We start from the raw sequence: 17,630 nt of genomic DNA, 5'->3' as shown, positions 1-17,630 counted from the left end.
TGATCAAGAGCCTTCTCCCCTCCTGGAGTTTCCAGCAACTGGTATTCAGAAGCACTGCTGTCTCGTGAGTGTGGAGGCAGAGCATAGCCATCATGGCTAGCAGCCATTGATAGCCTCATTCTCCATGAATTAGTCCAACCCTCCTTTAAAGCCACCCAAATTGGTGGCCATCACTGCCTCTTATGGCAGTGGGTTTTCAACCAGTGTGCTGTGGCATCCTGGGATGCCTTGAATAATAATAATAATATTAATAATACCCCGCCCATCTAGCTGGGTTTCCCCAGCCACTCTGGGCGGCTTACAACATATCTAAAAACATAATAAAGACATCAATCCTTAAAACCTTCCCTAAACAGGGCTGCCTTCAGATGTCTTTTAAAAGTCAGATAGTAGTTTATTTCCTTGACATCTGAATGATGCTCAGGGGTGCTGTGGGCAACACTGGCCTCTGCCCCTCTTTCCTCCTCTCCCCCCCCCATGCCCTCTTGTGTTTCTGCCTCCCAAAGGCTTGCATGGCTACAAGCTCCCCAGGCGAATGATGCCGCTGGGGCTGGCCAGGGGGTGCTTCCCAGGCCCCTGTGGGGCAGTGTGAAGAGGCACCTCATAGACCAGGGGCAGCAGCTGTGGTTGCCCAGAGGACTCGCAAGGAGAAGAGAGGAGGCGGAGGGAACACTACACGAGGGTGAGAGGCTGCCGACTCTTCAGGCAAGGGGTGACATAACTGGGCTCCTGAGCCCCACAGCGGTGCCGCAGAAAGAATGTAGTTGGTCAAGGGCGCCGTGGACCCAAAAGGTTTAAAGCCTCTGGTTTAACTAGATACTGCATGAAGTAGTACTTTATCTGTCCTGACTCATCCAAAGGTCAGGGATAATCGGGACTGGGCTCCAACAACATCTGAAGGACCACCAGCTTAGCCTGAGTGACAGAGATGCATATTTATAGGACCTGCCCTATTATTTCCATTGCAAATTTAAAAAAATGATTTTAGCACTGATTGTTTATTTTGCTCTAAGCCTCCCTGGTATCTTATGGCGAAGGGTTGGTAGGAAAAACTATTAATAGCTGTCCCCCAAAATGCTGGACATCGAGCCACTGAGGTGATTCTGTAAGCAAAAGGTCTGAGAAAGCCCCTGTCTTGGGGGACACACACACACACAACACTCTAGCCTCCTTTGCTTTTACATTTAAATATATACTGTTGTTTCTTTTTTTAAAAAAAATCTTTTATTTACAACATTGCGTTACAAAATCACTCAGAGGCAAATTATGAGCCAGCAATACATCCTACCTGCCTGCCTACAAATTGCAGCAATTGTCACTTGCTAGGATAAAACGCCACCCAAATACGTTGCAAGAACAGGTATGCTCAGCAATTTAACAAGTGGTTGATGTGAGAGGTCAGAGGGAAGTACCCAGATTGACAGAGCCATGTTGACACCACCAGCCTTTGTCAGGTAATGGACCCCCATGAGCTGAAGGATCTCCTACAATGAGAACTGGAGGCCACAGAGAACCTATTCCAACATCCAACCCCCCAGGCCCACCCCAACTGAAATACAGCTACCAGGAACAACTTTTTTCTCACCTCTACCCCGGAAATACTATTGCAGGGCTTAATATCAGCCATTACCTCTCAGGTTCATTCCCCTGCTTTTCCATGGTGATACATGACCCTATTTGCCAGCAATGCCCTTTTGCATTTTACCAGGGAGAAATAATAAAATCTTAGAATTGGAAAGGGACCCAAGGGTCATCTAGTCCAACCCCCTGCAATGCAGCAATCTCAGCTAAAGCATCCATGACAGATGGGGAGATGCCCGCCCTCTCCCACCAATGGGACTTTGTAGGAGAGGGTGGGCACCCCCCCCCAATAAACCTGACATGACACCTGTTCCAGAAAGCTCCCTCGCTGCACTGGCAACTTAGAGGGAGCTTCAGACTGCAGAGACAGGGACTTCCCCTTGATAACTATGCTGTCTCTTGCTTATGCTTATCTGCTTGAAGATAAAGCAGTCCTCTCTTGCATTAAAGCCCTGCAAAATGCTCTATCTCCAGGCAGGGCTAAGAAGGACACTTGCCTGAAACCCCAAAGAGCGACTGCCTGTCACTAGATGATAATGAGCTAAACGGCCCAGTGGTCTGATTGAGAAGGAACACCTCTGTATACTGTTCTTCTACCAAAAGGGGCTTTCTGTTCTACAGGAAATTTGCTTTGCCGAAAGCACAATGATGGCGCAATCCTGGAGTGGCTTTGCTGAACCGGGTCCTCCTGCAAATGGTCCAGAGAGCATGCTGGTGTAGGCTGATGCCTCCACTCACCAATGGAGGAAATCACTCCTCCGCCACAAGGCATCCTGGGCCCCACAGCCGGTTCTTCCATCCTCCAAGGAGATCAGTTTCCTGCCATTTGCCGCCTGCATGTCCCTGCGTGGTCCAATCAGGACGGAGGGGGGTAATACGCTTGCAACGGCCTCTCCGTGGCACAAAGGCGCATGGCCTGGTATGTGTGCAGCAAGAGGCAAGGGAAACGGGACGTGAAGTACTGGACAAACCCACGCGGGACGGCCCCCAGCGTTTCCTGGACGCTGCTGGGCAGTTCGTGGTAATGGTGTTTCTGTAGGGAGAAAGGAAGTCAAGTGTTACGCATGGCACATCGCACAGAACCACCGTGGAAAGGAGGCCGTGGGCTAGCTGCATGTTTGCGCAGGCATATACTTCGCACAGCTTCTGGTTCCACCTCCTGTTGGCCTCCTTGCTTTCTGTCCCACCAGCAACCACCATTCTAGGGCAGGGACACACCTGGGTAATGGGGGAAAACACAAAGGTACCTTATTCCTCATGGCCCTCAAGAGATCACGCACCGAGTTGCCTTTGTACGTACGGAACTTCCTGAGGTCTGCAGGAGGGAAATGGCACAGGTGAGCACCTTCGCAGCTGCTTTTCCAGGAGAATTTGACGTTCTGCATGGCGGGTGGAGACTCTCTCCTGCCCCCTGTGGGTCAGAACCAGTAGTGGGGGGGGGAGAGGAACCCTAGAAGCAGAGCCTGTACCTGTCTGCAGGGGGATGGAGATATGCGTCCGCCAGTTGTCTCTCACCACCACTTGCCCTCTGGCCTCTAGTGCACGGACAACGGGCCCATCTGCTGGCTCCTTTTCAATGCGGTCGCTGACATCCTAGATGCAGAGGAGTTTGCTAAAAGCCCCCCGAGCTTTGCAAGCACGGTGAGGCCTGCACCGGGAAAGCACTGCACCTGTTGGATTTCTGTCTGGCTTGCACCCCCAGCCCCTCCTTCTAGGACGCTCACCTGGAAGAACTGCAGCTGCTTCTCGTGGCTCCAGAAGAAGGGGTGAAGGAGGACCTGCGTGGCCGACGGACGCAAACGGGGGTCGCCACTGATCATGGCTTCTATCAATTCCCGGCCGATGACGTTGTCTGGGGTGGAAGTGGGCAGGCAGAGAGTGAGCAGGGCCCTTCCCATACATTCCTGGTCAAGTTAGCAATACCCCTGCAAGGTATTCCAAATTTATCAACGCTTTGCAGATGGGTGGGGCTGAGATTGAGAGCGGCTTGCATAAAGCCGGCTGCCGAGCCTGCAGGGATCAGGGACATCACGGTCTGTAGCTTCACCCTGACAGCTAGATCCATTCTCACCTTTCCTCCAGGTGAGGTTGGCTGCAAATGAAGTCCACAGGGCAGAGGGTAGGTCAAACTTTCTCCATGGAAAAAGGAGGAGGAGTCAGGGATGCTGCTCTCTGTTAGCAGATGTGCCCCCCCTGCCCCCTGCCCCACATATGATAGTGGGTGATGCTCCTCACCATGTGTCTCCTGTTGGAGATGCGGCAGCTGGTAGGCCCCGGTGAGGATGTTTGCCTGGCGGTGAAAGCCGTCTCCAAAGGGATGCTGCCCGCTGGACACAACATAGTAAAATATGCAGCCGGCCGAGAAGATGTCCACTGCACTCGTCTGTCGTACACAAAAGGAGTCCTGGGGGAAACTGCCTTCTTTGCTCCTAAAGCCAGACCCTTTGCTTCCCACCCACCCCCACCCCCACCCCAGGCCAGCTCAGGTCTCCAGCAGGCCTGTGGCATCTCCAACCTGCGCAGCAGAGAACCTCGTGACCCGCATGAGCTGCTTCGCCCTGCCTGCATCGTAAACACAGGAGCCTGGGCAGGAGGGCCCAAGGCGGACGCTGCTACTCACGGGGTTCTCCTTTGGGTCCTCCCTCAGCACCTCGGGCGCAATCCACCCCTCGGTGCCCAGAATGCCGGAGCGGAGGCTGAAACTGCGCCGCCCCCTCTGCAGCTTCTTGCACAGGCCGAAGTCGGAGATGATGGCGCGGATCTTTCCGTGGCTGTTTGGGGCCGAGATCAGGATGTTGCAGGGCTTCAGGTCGCGGTGGACTGAGAAGACACACAGAGTGTTCATCGAATGGAGGAGGGAGGCAGCTGGCCTTCTGGGTACAGCCCCAGGTTCAATCCTCAACAGCATTTCCAAGTAGGTTTGGGAGAGACTCCTGCTGGAAATCCTGGAGAGCTACTGCTGATGCCAGTCAGTGTAGACAATACTGAGCTAGGTGGACCAGGCAACTTTCTAGGTTCCTGTGCCCTCTGATGGGTCACCTAGGAACACCACCAGCTGTCTTCAGGTGCGCAAGTAGGGGGGCTTGCCCTTACCTATGCTGAGGGAGTGCAAATGAGCCAACCCAGACATGGTTTGATGTAGCAGCGAGACGGGATCCAGACTTTGCCGGTTGAAAATGGGGCTCTCCACATACTAAAAGGGGGACAGAAAGATGGGGCAGAATGACTTCGCTGGGGAGCCAAGGAGGGAGGTTCCGCTACCACCTGCCCAGTGGGCTCTGTGCAAATCATAAATATGTGATTAAATTTAGTCTCAGAAAGATAACCTTAAATGCACTGCCCAACTCAGAGCACAAAGATGAACCAATTCCTTACAATCCAAACAAATAACATTTTGGAGGGACCCAAATTGCAACCAGAGAACTTGAAAAAGCAAAGCAAGCCACGGTTTCATCAAAGTTCACTTTTCAGCATACTGACTTGGGCTTTTAAAAGGGACACCACTTATTTTTAACCTCTGCTCCCCTGCCCCATCCCAAATATTTTTGTTGGTAGGGATACAAGTCAAAAAGTATACTGTTTCCAATATGGCCAGAAAGCAGGGTTTTCCTTTGTAATGTTAGCAAAAAGGAATATTTTTGCCCAACACAGAGCTCAAACCCACAGCTCTGAGATAAAGAATCTCATGCTTTATCAACTGAGCTATCCAACCAGTGCAAGATGACACCTGTGTGTGTGTGGTAAGTCCCCCAAGATACCATCACAAAAAGAGAACAGAAGACACCCATCCAAGTGGCCTCAGGTAATGGCAGCACCTCAGTTCTCATTACTCCAGAGGATGAATGGAGATGAAGTTCCCATCATCCTGCTGCACCTGTAGTGGGGCTACCTTTGAAGGTGACCCGGAAACTACAACTAATCCAGAATCCAGCCAGACTGGTGACTGGGAGTGGCCACCGAGACCATATAACATCGGTCCTGAAAGACATACATTGGCTCGCAGTACGTTTCTGAGCTGACCTTGAAAGCCCTAAATGGCCTTGGTCAAGTATACCTGAAGGAGCATCTCCGCCCCCATCGTTCAGCCCAGAAACTGAGGTCCAGCTCCGAGGGCCTTCTGGCGGTTCCCTCGCTGCGAGAAGTAAAGCCACAGGGAACCAGGCAGAGGGCCTTGTCAGTAGTGGTGCCCTCCTTGCGGAATGCCCTCCCATCAGATGTGAAGGAAATAAACAAATATCTGACTTTTAGAAGACATCTGAAGGCAGCCCTGTTTAGCAAAGTTTTTAATGTTTGCTGTTTTATCGTGTTTGTAATATTCTGTTGCGAGCTGCCCGGAGTGGCTGGGGAGGCCCGGCCAGATGGGCGGAGTATAAGTAATAAATCATCACCATCATCATCATCATCATCATCATCCAGGCCAGGTGTGGCAAAGATGCCCAGATGCAAAGGACAGCCAGAGACCCCCTGCATGTGCCCAGCAACTGGTATCGAGAATCACGGCTGCCTCCGACTGTGGAGGCAAAGTGTAGCCATTCTGGCTAGGAGTCATCAATAGCCCTCTCCCCCCCCCCACACACACCCCTCTTCCTCCCCGCAGCTCACCTCCTGCAGCGTGGCAGAGCACAGCTCGATGGCAATGTAGTGGAACTGCCTGTCCATCTCTGTGCAGAAGTAGCGCACCACATTGGGGTGTTCGTCCGACTCGCGCAGCAGCTGCACCTCCCGATCCGCCAGGTGGATGGACTCGGGAAGCAGGCGCTTCACCGCCACTTGGCGCCCATCAAAGTGACCTCTGGCGAGGGAGAGGAAAGAAGCTGTCCATGGCTCGGCCAGCCAGGTTGGCTCAGCTGCGCCCAGTCAGTTGCACCTGGACCCCAGGGCTGGAAACTCCCAGGTGCAAGGACAGCTCCCTCTCTGGATACCTCCCTGGGCTCCAGGTGTCTTGGGAGGACAATGGTCTGCACTTGCAGGTTGGACCACCCCCCTCCTCTCCTGCCAAAGCTCTCTCTCCATAAATCTCCCAGCTCTCCCAGAAGGCAACACCTTCAGAGATGCACTGCTGAGCTCTTGCTCCCTTCTCTGCTCGGAGATCAGTCACAGAGCAAAAGGAAATGGTAGGGAAACGGTCAGCACCTGCATTGCATGCAGAAAGTCCCCGGTTCAATCCCCAGGTAGGGCTGGGAGACAATCCTGTCTGAAATCCTGAAGAGCTGCTGCCAGTCTGTGTAGAGAATGCTGAGCTAGATGGACCAACGCTCTGGCTCAGGACATAGGAAGCTTATAAAGGGTCAGACCATTGCTCTATAGAGCTCAGTATTGTTAACACTGACTGGCAGCAGCTCTCTAGGGTTTCAAGACAGGATCCTCTCCCAGGCCTACCTGTTGGGGACTAAACCAAGATCCTCCTGCATGTCTGCTCTGCCACCGAGTTGTGGACCTTCCAGGAGAAGGCAGATCCTTCTTACCTGAAGACAAAGGTGCCCCCTGCCCCACGGCCCAGGACATCCTTGGGATTGAAGGAGATCTTCCCCACCTGGATGGTTTCTAGGTCAGCACCCGCTGCAAGGAGAGAGCAAGAAGGAGAGTGGCTGATGCTCAGAAGGGCAGGCAGAGGCCACTCCAGGCTCAGAATGCCAGGTGTTGCCTGAATCCCACCTGGCTGAGGGAGCTCAGTATCCGCCCACACCCCATGAAGCAAAATGAAAACCTTGGCTGCACCAGGACTTTGACCGCACCAACCTGGGCTGCTGCTTCTGACAAGAAGACTCTGGCTCGTCTCCCCATCCGTCCATTCAGAAGAAGAAGGGCCCAAACTCTGGTCTGGAGTTATTCCTGGTGAATCCCTGGACGCTGTGGGAGGATGCTCCCCAGAGCTGTGACTGGCAGGGGGCCGCCCCATTCCTTGCTCCTGCTGCAGGAGCTGCAACTTCTCCTCCAGCTGCTGCCGCTGCTGCTCTCGGTTCTGTTGCTGTTGCATTTGCTGGGTGAGACGTAAGAATGACACACACCACCCATGTCTTTAGCCCCTTCCCCTTCCCCAGAATGGGAGGGCTGCCTGGATCCTGTCACAGACTACACAGGTATGGGATTTGACCTCCGAGGCAGGATTTAGCATTCCCAAGTTTCTAGTCCTCATTGCTGTGCAGGCAGTGGGTTCCCTTCCCATCATGGTGCAGGTGGCAGGTTAATAATATAAGAACATAATAAGAGCTCTGTTGGATCAGGCCAATGGCCCATCTAGACCAGTATCCTGTTCTCACAGGGGCCACCAAGATGCCTGTGGGAAACCCATAAACAGGATTCAAGCACAAGAGCACTCTCTTCCCCTCCTGCAACTGGTATTCAGAGCCATTACTGCCTCTGACCATGGAGGTACAGAAGGGGCCTCATGCCTAGTAGCCACCGAGAGATAGCCCTCAGGCCTAGGAATTTGTCTCATCCTCTTTTAAAGCCACCCAAGTCGGTGGCCATCGCCAATTCCTGCAGGAGTGAGTTCCATAGTTTAACAAAGAAGCACGTTCTTCTTTGAAGTCGAGGGCTGATCTCCGGGCAGAGAAGTGGGTGGCCTAGGCGGGACTAGAGAGCCAGGACTCACTGCTGGGGCGGGGGGTGAACAGTGCTTCCCAAAGAGGCCCCCTAAGGGGGAAAAGACCAAAGCCCACTCACCCAGAGAAGGAGGAAGAAGAGCCCCCCGCCCACAAACACAGCAGCCACGCCAGCCGTCACCAGCTCCAAGCGGCTGAACCCAGGGTAAATCTCCGTCTGCTCCATCTCCAAGCGGGGGTCTCCGCTGTGCCAGCCATCCTCAGGATGTGCCCTCTGGCTATGTGAGGCCAGGAACTGAAACAGGCAAATGCCATAAATAATAATATACGAAAACATACCCCTGTACCTACACATTAGGGCACACAAGCACCCTTGGCAAGTCTGCCTTCTGGAACGCCCCCTCTCGCCATCCAGACCACCCCAGCCCTGCCCAAGCACACACACACACATTCTCTATCACAGAAGCGGCTTTTGCACCCACCCACCCTTGCTCCACTCACATCGTCAAAGAGGGTCCTGGGAGAGGAGCTGTGGGGCAGGATAAGCTCTGGGCTCCTCCGCAGAGTCTCAGGGAAAGCCCTCAGCATGGTGGTGTGGACCACGGGTGGCAACTCGTGGTGCCCTGCGGGGAAATAAAACATTCCGCTTTATTTGTGGTTCTGCAATGCTTGCCCAATGTAGTCATGATGCTGCTTCTTGAGGGGGCATCCTGTAGCCATAGCAGTGGTTCCCAAAGTGGGAAGTATCATCCCTTCCCCATTTCTTTTGTATAAAGAGCAAAATTTTGAACAGGGCCAAAGCTTCATAGTGCGCTGTGTGTGTGTGTGTGTGTCTGTCTAGGGAGGAAGGGGACCCACCAATCAGCAGCCACTGGCTGTGGGGGATGGTGATGCTGCCCTGTGGGTACTTGACGCTCGTGCTGGGCGTGATCTCGCACTCGCCGGACTTCTGGATCGTCACATCTTCCGTGGTGGGGCCATTGCTGCGGGCCAGTGTCAGCCCCTGAGGCTGCAGCAGGCGGGGACACAAAAAATAGTTCTTTGAGCACCCTGCTCCTCCTCTACCTGCCCAGGGCCACCCAAGGGGTGAAGAGGGGCACTCACAACAAGAGCTGTGCCCTCATGCACCAAGGACGTCAAGGCGTAGAAACCTGCAGCGTATTTGCCCACGTACAGCGTTGGCCTAGAAAATTGGGGAATAGGGTGGAGAGGGTGCACATCAGTCACACCGTACGGCAAAGCTCAACATTCAAGCAGAGAACTTGCCACACAACCTGAACAGTCTCCCACTTGCTGTGGATTAAGCCTGCGGAACTCACTGCCACAGGACCCCCCCAATACCCACAGCAGCCGAGTCTTGGCGGTGAAGTCCTTGGTGGACTGGTAGTTCCAGTGGATGAAGAAATGACTGTCCTGGGAGCGCAGGACGAGGTAGCGCAGACTCTCCACGGCAACGTTGAGGTAGGGCATCCGCTGCAAGCTGTCCTGGCGCCAGGTGTACACGCCAACCACAGGGGAGCCGTAGTCCTGCATCCACAGCACCTGCCCGCTCTCCTTGCCAACCGTCACCAGCAGGCCGTCTCCGCTAGAGGCAAAGTGGGCCATTTCTGGGCAGAGGGTGAAGGTTAAGGAAAACCAGTAAGTGGCTTCCCTGAAAGTATTATCTTGCTTTCCAGAGGGGTAGTTCCTGGTGCATCTGGTAAAATGGTCTGCAGTCCGTGCGCATTTATGATATAAGAAGAAAAGGTTGTCTTTAACGTGCCACAAGACTCTATGCTGCATACCCTTCCAAGTGTCCTGACTTTCCAGGGACAGTCCTGGAATTATGAAAGCAATTCCAGCTTCTGATTTGATCCCAGAGTGTCCCTATTTCCCTCCTCCCAGCATTGCTGCCACGGAGCTCGGGGAAGAGGATGAACCAGAGCATGGATGGAGAATCCCACTGCTTCTCCATGGCTGCTGCCGCCGGCCTCTTCCCTTGGGCAGCTTGTAGCGGCTGCTGCAGATCGGGTGATGAGGAGGAGAGGTTGCTGCCACTGAGGCCCAGCCCAGCATGATGCCCCAGCTCTGAAGGGCAAACAGAGGGCAGGGCCACCCTGGTTGGGAAGAAAGGGGGAGCAGAGTGCCAGGAGTCTTTATGTTTTAATTTTATTTTAAAAAATGCTTTGTGCATCCGCATCTAATCTCGCCCCCTTTTTAAATTTATGTATTCGTGTGTTTCTCTTTTTGTAAATCTACCAAACAATAAAATCAAATAAAAACGGGATTAAGGGTGTTTTTTTTTCAGGATGGTGGAGAGTGTGTGAGCTGTGTCCCATTGGTGCTGTGGTGGTTGAAATGCTCGGGGGTGCAGGACAAAAATAAGGGGTTGAGGAGGGTCACTTGTGGGGAGTGATAAATGGCGCTTGAAGCCATGCCACTCTTGTCTTTGCAAACCCAGCTGCAAAAGGAAGTTGAGGGTGGGGTGGAGCATTGGGGGGGGGAAGCTGCTCCCCCTAGATCCACAAAAATTCTTTAAAAACATAGAAAGTAGTCAGTTAGCTGAGATTCTGCCTCCCCCAGCAGAAGCCTGCCTCCCTCCAATGAAAGCCTGCCGCCCGCAATTTCCTCTTTTGGGGGGTATATTTACTCCTGATTTCCCCCCAAAAGCTCAAAAACCGGGGGGGGGGGAATATTCTAAAACAGGGGTCAGCAAACTTTTTCAACAGGGGGCTGGTCCACTGTGCCTCAGACCTTGTGGGGGGCCAAACTAGATTTTGAAAAAAAAAAAGAACAAATTCCTATGCCCCACAAATAACCCAGAGACATATTTTAAATAAAAGGACCCATTCTACTCATGATTCCCGGACTGTCCGTGGGCTTGAGAAGGCGATTGGGCCAGATACGGCCCTCGGGCCTTAGTTTGCCTACCCATGTTCTAAAAGAATCTCAACAACTTTGGCTACTGCCCTACCAATCCTGGCTACGCCCATGGGGCGGAGGGGCCCACATCACCCACCCAGCCAAGTCCCTTCCCTCTTGCCTTCCCAGTTACTCACCGTAGTCATTGTTCTGGTCCTGAAACGGGACAGAGTACTCGAGGTAGGTGGCGTTCCAACGCAGGTGGCGGGACTTGGTGTCATACATGGTGATGATGTACTCTGCAGGTGGATAAAATGGGGTGTGGTCACAGAGCCCGTCACATCCCCCCACCCACCCACTTCCAGGAGCAAGGGCACATTCAAGGCCCGCATGTTCTTGATCGTGCCAGCGTTGGGCAAATGGTGTGGATATCTGCTTCCTGTGGGATTCCCGCTCCCTCCTGCAATCAGCTATTACGTTTACGAGCCAAAAAGGGAACCCAGACTTACGAGTGCGTCCAATGTAGAGCAGTGGAGTTTGGGGGCACAGACCATCCCAAGCCACGGTAGACAGTGTGGTCTGCTTCTTCCCAGATGCTGGATCCACGACAAACCACGTGTCCTCTTTTTTCCCTGGGGAAATTGCAGTGGGGAGGGGTTTTTTTGCTTGGTACCTATTGCAATCATCCCATAAATGGGTGGGTGGCACTTTCATTATATCTGAATGTGCACAGTGGCCCACACAAGCCCCACCCACCCACCTCATGCTTTATTTGTAAACTGAGCAGTGCTGGGGATCAAATCTCCTTCTCACTTAAGAAATGGTGAGAATAAGAAATAAGAAAAAAATAAGAAAAATTCACTGGTTCCGGAATTTTTGGGGGCTACTGCCACCTTGGTTCCCTAAACTCATCCCCAATGCCCCCTACACTGTGGTATAAAAAAGCATTATTCAGAATAGTGGGTTTGCATGACCCACCACGGAAGATAGCAACACAATAAAATTCAAAACAGGAACCATGAATGGCACATTGATTCAAAACCCAATTAAAAACATTCAAGAAAACCTGATGAATGCCAACTTTTCAAAATGTGAGAAGTGCACCTGTCTGCCACCCTCCTGCCTCTCAGCTCCACCCCCCCAGGTAATCCCACCCCCACTTTGCAACCACTGGATTTTAGTTGATAAAACTGTGTACACCACTTCATTGTAAATAAAACCTGTAGGAAGGTTGTTCTTCTGACTTCCTACAGTCCTTCATTGCTGAGGGAAAGGAACTCCGCACGTACTCAGAGGCACTCTTATTCAAAATGTAAACAGGCTCCACAATACCTTCTGCTCCACATACTTGCTCGGCCATCCAGAAACTGACTAGGATCCTAATTATTGTTTAAGTTGACTGTTGTTGTTTTAGTTCTCTGTACACCACTTAGAGATATATTTTATATATTAAGTGGTACAGAATTTGTAGTAGTAGTAGTCATCATCATCATTCCACACACCTCACCAGGCACTCCAGCTTATACCTGTGTAGAGAATCCCATCCGAGCTTCGGCAAGGAGAAGACTGGACCAGCTCAGGGATGGTGAAAGGCAGCTTCTGTAGCAGAGAGAGGTGGGCTGAGAGTAGAAATGCAGCAGTTGGGCCCCAGGGCCACCTCCCCTTGGCTTGAGGGGGCCCTCCTGTGCTAGAGAGCCAGCCTGCCTCCCCTCTGCTGCTCCCAGGCCACTCACCATAAGGCCTTCCTTGTTCTTGCCTCCCAGGACATACAAGCTGCCATCATTTGGGTCTGGAAGAAATGCTGGCCTGAGCCAGGGACACAGGCCAAATAAAACAGCTGCTCAGTTGTTGTTGTTGTTGCTGCTGCTGCTCTTTCCTCTGGGCAAAAGTGCTCCCTGCTCCTCCAGGCAAGTGGCTACTTTGCTACACTCAGAATCACAAGTCAGGGCATCCACACACACCCCTCCACCAATCCACATACCACCAGCCAGCAAGCAATGCCTCCCGGAGCCCTCTGCCAGCACCCCAGTCTGAACTTGGCATCCGAAGCAGAATTTGGCATCAGGAAAAGCTCAGGATTCATGTTTTTCCATTCATTTTTTAAAATCCCAGCATTTGTGCAGATTTCACGGAGCTGATTCTTGCAGCCATTGTCTGGACCCATGGTGCTTAAACTACAGTACCCTCTTTTCTCCCTGATGGTTTAAGTACCATTTCCAAACCTTTTACCCCACCTCTCTTCTGCCTCTGACACCAGGGGTGGGGAACCTCATGCCCAGGGGCCAAATGTGGCCTTCCAAGCCTCTCCATCCCACTCTCCCCAGGCCACACCTCCTATCTCAAGGCCACAGCCCTGCTTCCCACTCTTCCTTACCAGACTTGAACCCTGATAATGCCTTTCCCTTGCCTGGATGGAAGACAGAATGGTGTGAGTGTGTAGCAACTAACCCAGTGCCCAGAGGTGAAATCTGCATTTCTTGCCATGTCCACTCTTGCCTATGGCTCTGCCCACCATGCAGGAGCATCTGCCAGAGGGTTGCCCCAAAGGCAAAATGGCCTTTGGGCTGAAAAGGGTTCCTTATTCTTGTCCTACAACACCTGGGACTGCATCTTGAAAATGGGCCAGGCAGGTGGGATGTACAAACTACCAGTAACTACATCCGGGTTACTCTTAGGGCATGGAAAAAGGACGTTTTTGGCTGTCACCTACAGACAAAACTGGGAACCCCATCTGGCTGGCTTGCTGAAACCCTTGGGAGTCAGGCTGTGGATCGGGAAGCCAGCTATTGCTACCAAGGGGAAACCCCAGGAGGCCACACTCACTCTGCCACGTAATCCGGCACCTGCAGAGGTGGATCTGGAAAGAGAAAGTGGAGGGGTGCTTAATTATTATTATTATTATTATTATTATTATTATTATTATTATTATTAACTATTATTTATTATTATTATTATTATTATTATTATTATTATTATTATTATTATTATTATTATTATTATTTAAGCCCAGCCCTGCAAGGTGAAAGGCACATAGCCAGTGCCAAACCCCAACCCACCATCCATGGGCTTATGCTGGTACTCACCATCCTTCAGGGTCCACTTGACATCTCCTGTCTTCCTGCTCACTGCGTGGAGGTTCCCGTCAAGGGTTGACACGAAGAGCAGCGTTTCCGCAACACTGGATGTGCTGCCAGCAAGACACTGGGGGGGGGGGGAGGCCCGGAAGAGATGAAGCGGGGTGAGTTTGGAACACAGAGCCACAGCAAGGTCCTTTCCCTGCCTTCTTGTGCACAGTCGCTCCAGAGGGTGGTCCTGTGCTGCCAGCTTCCTCCTCTTCTTTACTATCAGGGTTACCCTAGTAGAACTCAGCAGCCCCATCTCAACAGGCACCAGACAGCACTGTAGAGCCAACTAGGTGGCTGACTCGGTGCATGGTGGTAGGCTGGACCAGATGACCCTTTGGGTCTCTTCCAACTCTTCTGTGATTCTACGACTCAGGCTAAGGCAGCTCAAGCGAAGGGCCTCTGCTCAGGAGCAGAACGTGTGCTTGTCATGCAGAAACTCCCAGGTTCATTTCCCTCATGGCATCTGCAGGAAGAGCTGGGGAAAGTCTTATGAGACCTGATGCTGCTGCTGCTGCCAGTTAGTGTAGGCAGTCCCGAAGGGTCTTCTCGAAACTTGATTTAAGTCTCATGGTGGTCCCGCCTGCAGCCTCCACCCCTGGCAGCAGAGCCTTCCCAGGTAAATGAGAGGACCTAGTTTTGCCAGCCAAAATGGGGAGTGGGGAGGAAAGGGGACACTGTGGGGAGCATCGGATGGCACCCAGTGATGTGTGCCCTAAAGATCGCATTCACCCCATATTTCTGAAGCCCTCCTATGCCACTCAGAGAGGCATGGAGCACAGTTAAGCCATGGAACCTGCTTCTGCAGGAGGCAGATGGCCACCAGCCTAGTAGCCAATGGCTAGTAGCCAGAGTGGCTATGCTCAGCCTCCTCGGTCAGAGGCAGCAGTGCTTCAGCTGCTGGAAAGCACAGGAGGGGAGAGTGGTCTTGTGCTGGGCTCCTGCTTATGGGTTTCCCATTGGGGCATCTGGTTGGCCCCTGTGAGAACAAGAGGCTGGACTAGATGCGCCATGGGCTGGTCCAGAAGGCATACTCCCAAGATACCTGAAGAAACGAGTTCCCACGCTTTCTTGGGGGAAAGGAACAATGACTCTCCAAGTGGTTTGTGTGTGTGGATGTGACATTAGTCCAACCCCACGACCCCGCCCCGCTTCCGAGACTGCCAGAGAAACCCCTGCAGGAGGGACCGGCCACATTCGGGCGCATTCCTGGACGGCAACAGCAGAAGCCGGACTTGTGCCAGCTCACCTGCTGCGCCCCGCCCGCCCGCCAACTCCAGCCGGGCGCACCCTTTGGGCAAACAGTTTAGCAAACACGGCGATGGAGGGGAGAGCGAGAGTCGTCTTCTTCTTCCTCCTCTTTCTGCTCCTCCTCCTCGGGACCAGGAGGAGAAAGCCAGCCTTAGCCCACCCTGCTGTCTGAAAGCGCCCCATTTCCACGCCCCCCTTTTCTTTTTGTCCTCGCGAAGGACTAGCGCCTTGGCGGGACCGACATCATGCTCTGCTTCAGGAAAAGAAGACTTAGGGGAGCAGGAAAGAAAACCGTCCCCTCTTCTCTTCAAGGGCTCCGGGACGCAGCAGAGCGCTGAAAGGTTTTTTGGGGTGGGGGTGGGGGTGGGGGTGGATTGCTCCGCGGGCTTCCCAGTGGGCCGTGTCAGCCCACGGCGGGGAGAGGGGGGCGGTCTGTCCTCCCAACTCCCTACAGGGGAGAATCCTTGGGCATCCCGACAGCATCTCCCACGAGCCCTGGGCTTAGCATCCGCTCCACTCCCGCAGCTGGGCTCGGCTGGGGCTGGTGGGCACCACATCTTAGGAGGCGACACCCCACGCCCAATGCAGTCTTACCTGGGCTAGCAGGGCGCCGAGGAGGAGGAGCAGACGCGGTCCGTGGTTGCCTCGTCGGGGCAGTTGCTCCGGAGAGTGGCGCATGACTGCTCTTGCCGCGGCTTCGGGGCATCCTCCTCCTCATCTGTTCCAGGGGGTGCTACCACAGCCGAGACCCCCGCAAGCCCGAAGCCCCGGCTCCATTCCGGCAGGTTCCGCGCAGGGAGGAGCCGGACCTGCCACGCCACCGCCTTCCCGGGCGCTGCTGCCCCACCTGGCACATGCCTCCGCCCCAGATCCGGGTCCCTGACCTGCCGGGACCAACAGCCAGGAGGACGGGACTCACCTAGCCACTGTCCCCTCCAGTGACCCGCTTTCCCCTTCCCAAGCACTGCTTTTCTCCTCTCCCCCACTGCCAGTAAAATAGGCACTCTGCACGGGCCCAGAGGCACACAGAGGATTTCAATCGTTTATGACAATGGCTGTTTTTGCGAACACACGTGCATACATAGGTATGTGTATGAGATAGAGATTCCAGCTTCTAAGGGTCAGGGCTCTCCATAGCTCAGACCCAGCTACAACCAGGAAGTGGGATATCCTGGGCAGGGTGGTAAGGAAGGCTGTTGGCACTAAGAGAGCAGAAGGAAGCAAAGGCAACAATGGAGCCCATACAGAGTGCAGAGTGAGCATGTGCAAGGAGCCCTTCCTTTTTTGAATTTGGAAGAAAGAACAGCCCTTTCCCCAAATCCAGACCCCCTCCTCAAATGGCATTTTGAACTCCTGATTCCCCCTCCCAGTTAAAGTAAGGAGAGCTGGGTTATGGGCTGGCAGTGCTGCTCACACACACCCTTTCAGATACATCCTTGAAACCACAATCTGCCCACAGATCTCACTAGCAGGAAGTGCTGGACAAAAATCTGCGCAGGCGGAGAAGGAAACACGTTGGAAGGACTATATGAGGCCAACCAGGAACTCCTGAGTTGCATGAACAGCTGCCCAAGACCAGTCCAGCAGCTGCAAAATGTTATATTAAACTTCCAACCTTCGCGCCAACACAGAGTAGCTTTTTATCCACTCAACAGGGATGCCAAGTACTCCGTCACACAGTGCAGTTAAAATTATGGAACTCGCTCCCACAGGAGGCAGCGAATGATGTCCACCAACTTGGATGTCTTTAAATTAAGATTGGACAAATTTGTGGAGGAGGAGAGGGCTATCGATGGCTACCAGCCATGGTGGCTGTTCCTTTGGATCTACAGTCAACTGAATACCAGTTGCTGCAAATTACAGGAGTGCTCTTGTGCTCTGGTCCTGCTTGCTGGCTTCCCATTGGGGCATCTGGTTGGCCACTGTGAGAATAGGATTCTGAGCCAGATGGGCCACTAGCCTGTTCAAGCAGGTTCTTCTTATGTTCTTAAGTATTATTTCACCTACTTAGTAATTTAGAGATACTTGCAATAAGTATTGTATGTGACGATCCCCAACGAAGATGTGTTTCTCTACCAAATATCCTCACTGCTGAAGGGGTGGAGGGGATGAGCTTTCATCGCTCAAAGCCTGCTTTATATGGAGTCAGACCAATGGTCCATCTAGCTCAGTATTGTCAACACTGATTGGAAGCAGCTCCCTGGGGTTTTCAGGTAGCGTTTCCCCAACGCTACCTTGAGATGCCATCCTCCCCACCTCAAACCCCCCCAAAATTCAATAGCACTATCTG

The 17,630-nt window shown here is 53.0% G+C and overlaps 1 protein-coding gene across 1 annotated transcript; it reads right to left on the bottom strand.

Annotated features, from left to right (window-relative positions):
* Positions 1 to 1,996: 1,996 nt before the first annotated feature.
* On the bottom strand, positions 1,997 to 16,156 carry ERN2 (endoplasmic reticulum to nucleus signaling 2). Its single transcript, XM_033167686.1, has 22 exons — positions 15,935 to 16,156; positions 14,051 to 14,168; positions 13,791 to 13,824; positions 12,701 to 12,773; positions 12,494 to 12,566; positions 11,477 to 11,599; positions 11,165 to 11,266; positions 9,472 to 9,733; positions 9,231 to 9,309; positions 8,985 to 9,135; positions 8,628 to 8,749; positions 8,248 to 8,421; positions 7,321 to 7,561; positions 7,047 to 7,140; positions 6,184 to 6,373; positions 4,675 to 4,774; positions 4,202 to 4,401; positions 3,817 to 3,964; positions 3,306 to 3,433; positions 3,051 to 3,174; positions 2,829 to 2,896; positions 1,997 to 2,614 (listed from the first exon to the last, which is right to left on the bottom strand). The coding sequence occupies exons 1-22, from the start codon at positions 16,016 to 16,018 to the stop codon at positions 2,438 to 2,440; spliced, it is 2,865 nt and encodes a 954-aa protein (XP_033023577.1). The 5' UTR covers positions 16,019 to 16,156; the 3' UTR covers positions 1,997 to 2,437.
* Between the last annotated feature and the right edge of the window lie 1,474 nt (positions 16,157 to 17,630).

The sequence above is a fragment of the Lacerta agilis genome, chromosome 13 (genome assembly GCF_009819535.1).
Source record: "Lacerta agilis isolate rLacAgi1 chromosome 13, rLacAgi1.pri, whole genome shotgun sequence".
Lineage (NCBI taxonomy): Eukaryota > Metazoa > Chordata > Lepidosauria > Squamata > Lacertidae > Lacerta > Lacerta agilis.
The sequence above is the reverse complement of the archived record's forward strand: the minus strand, read 5'-3'. Positions and strand labels throughout refer to the sequence as shown.

Bases quoted from the DNA above. Each gene is read 5' to 3' on its own strand.
- ERN2 (XM_033167686.1), bottom strand. From the start codon at position 16,018: ATGCGCCACTCTCCGGAGCAACTGCCCCGACGAGGCAACCACGGACCG. The intron at 14,169-15,934 runs GTAAGACTGCAT...CCCCCCCCCCAG, and splicing joins TCGGCGCCCTGCTAGCCCAG to TGTCTTGCTGGCAGCACATC. The intron at 8,750-8,984 runs GTGGGTCCCCTT...ATTTCCCCGCAG, and splicing joins CAGCCAGTGGCTGCTGATTG to GGCACCACGAGTTGCCACCC.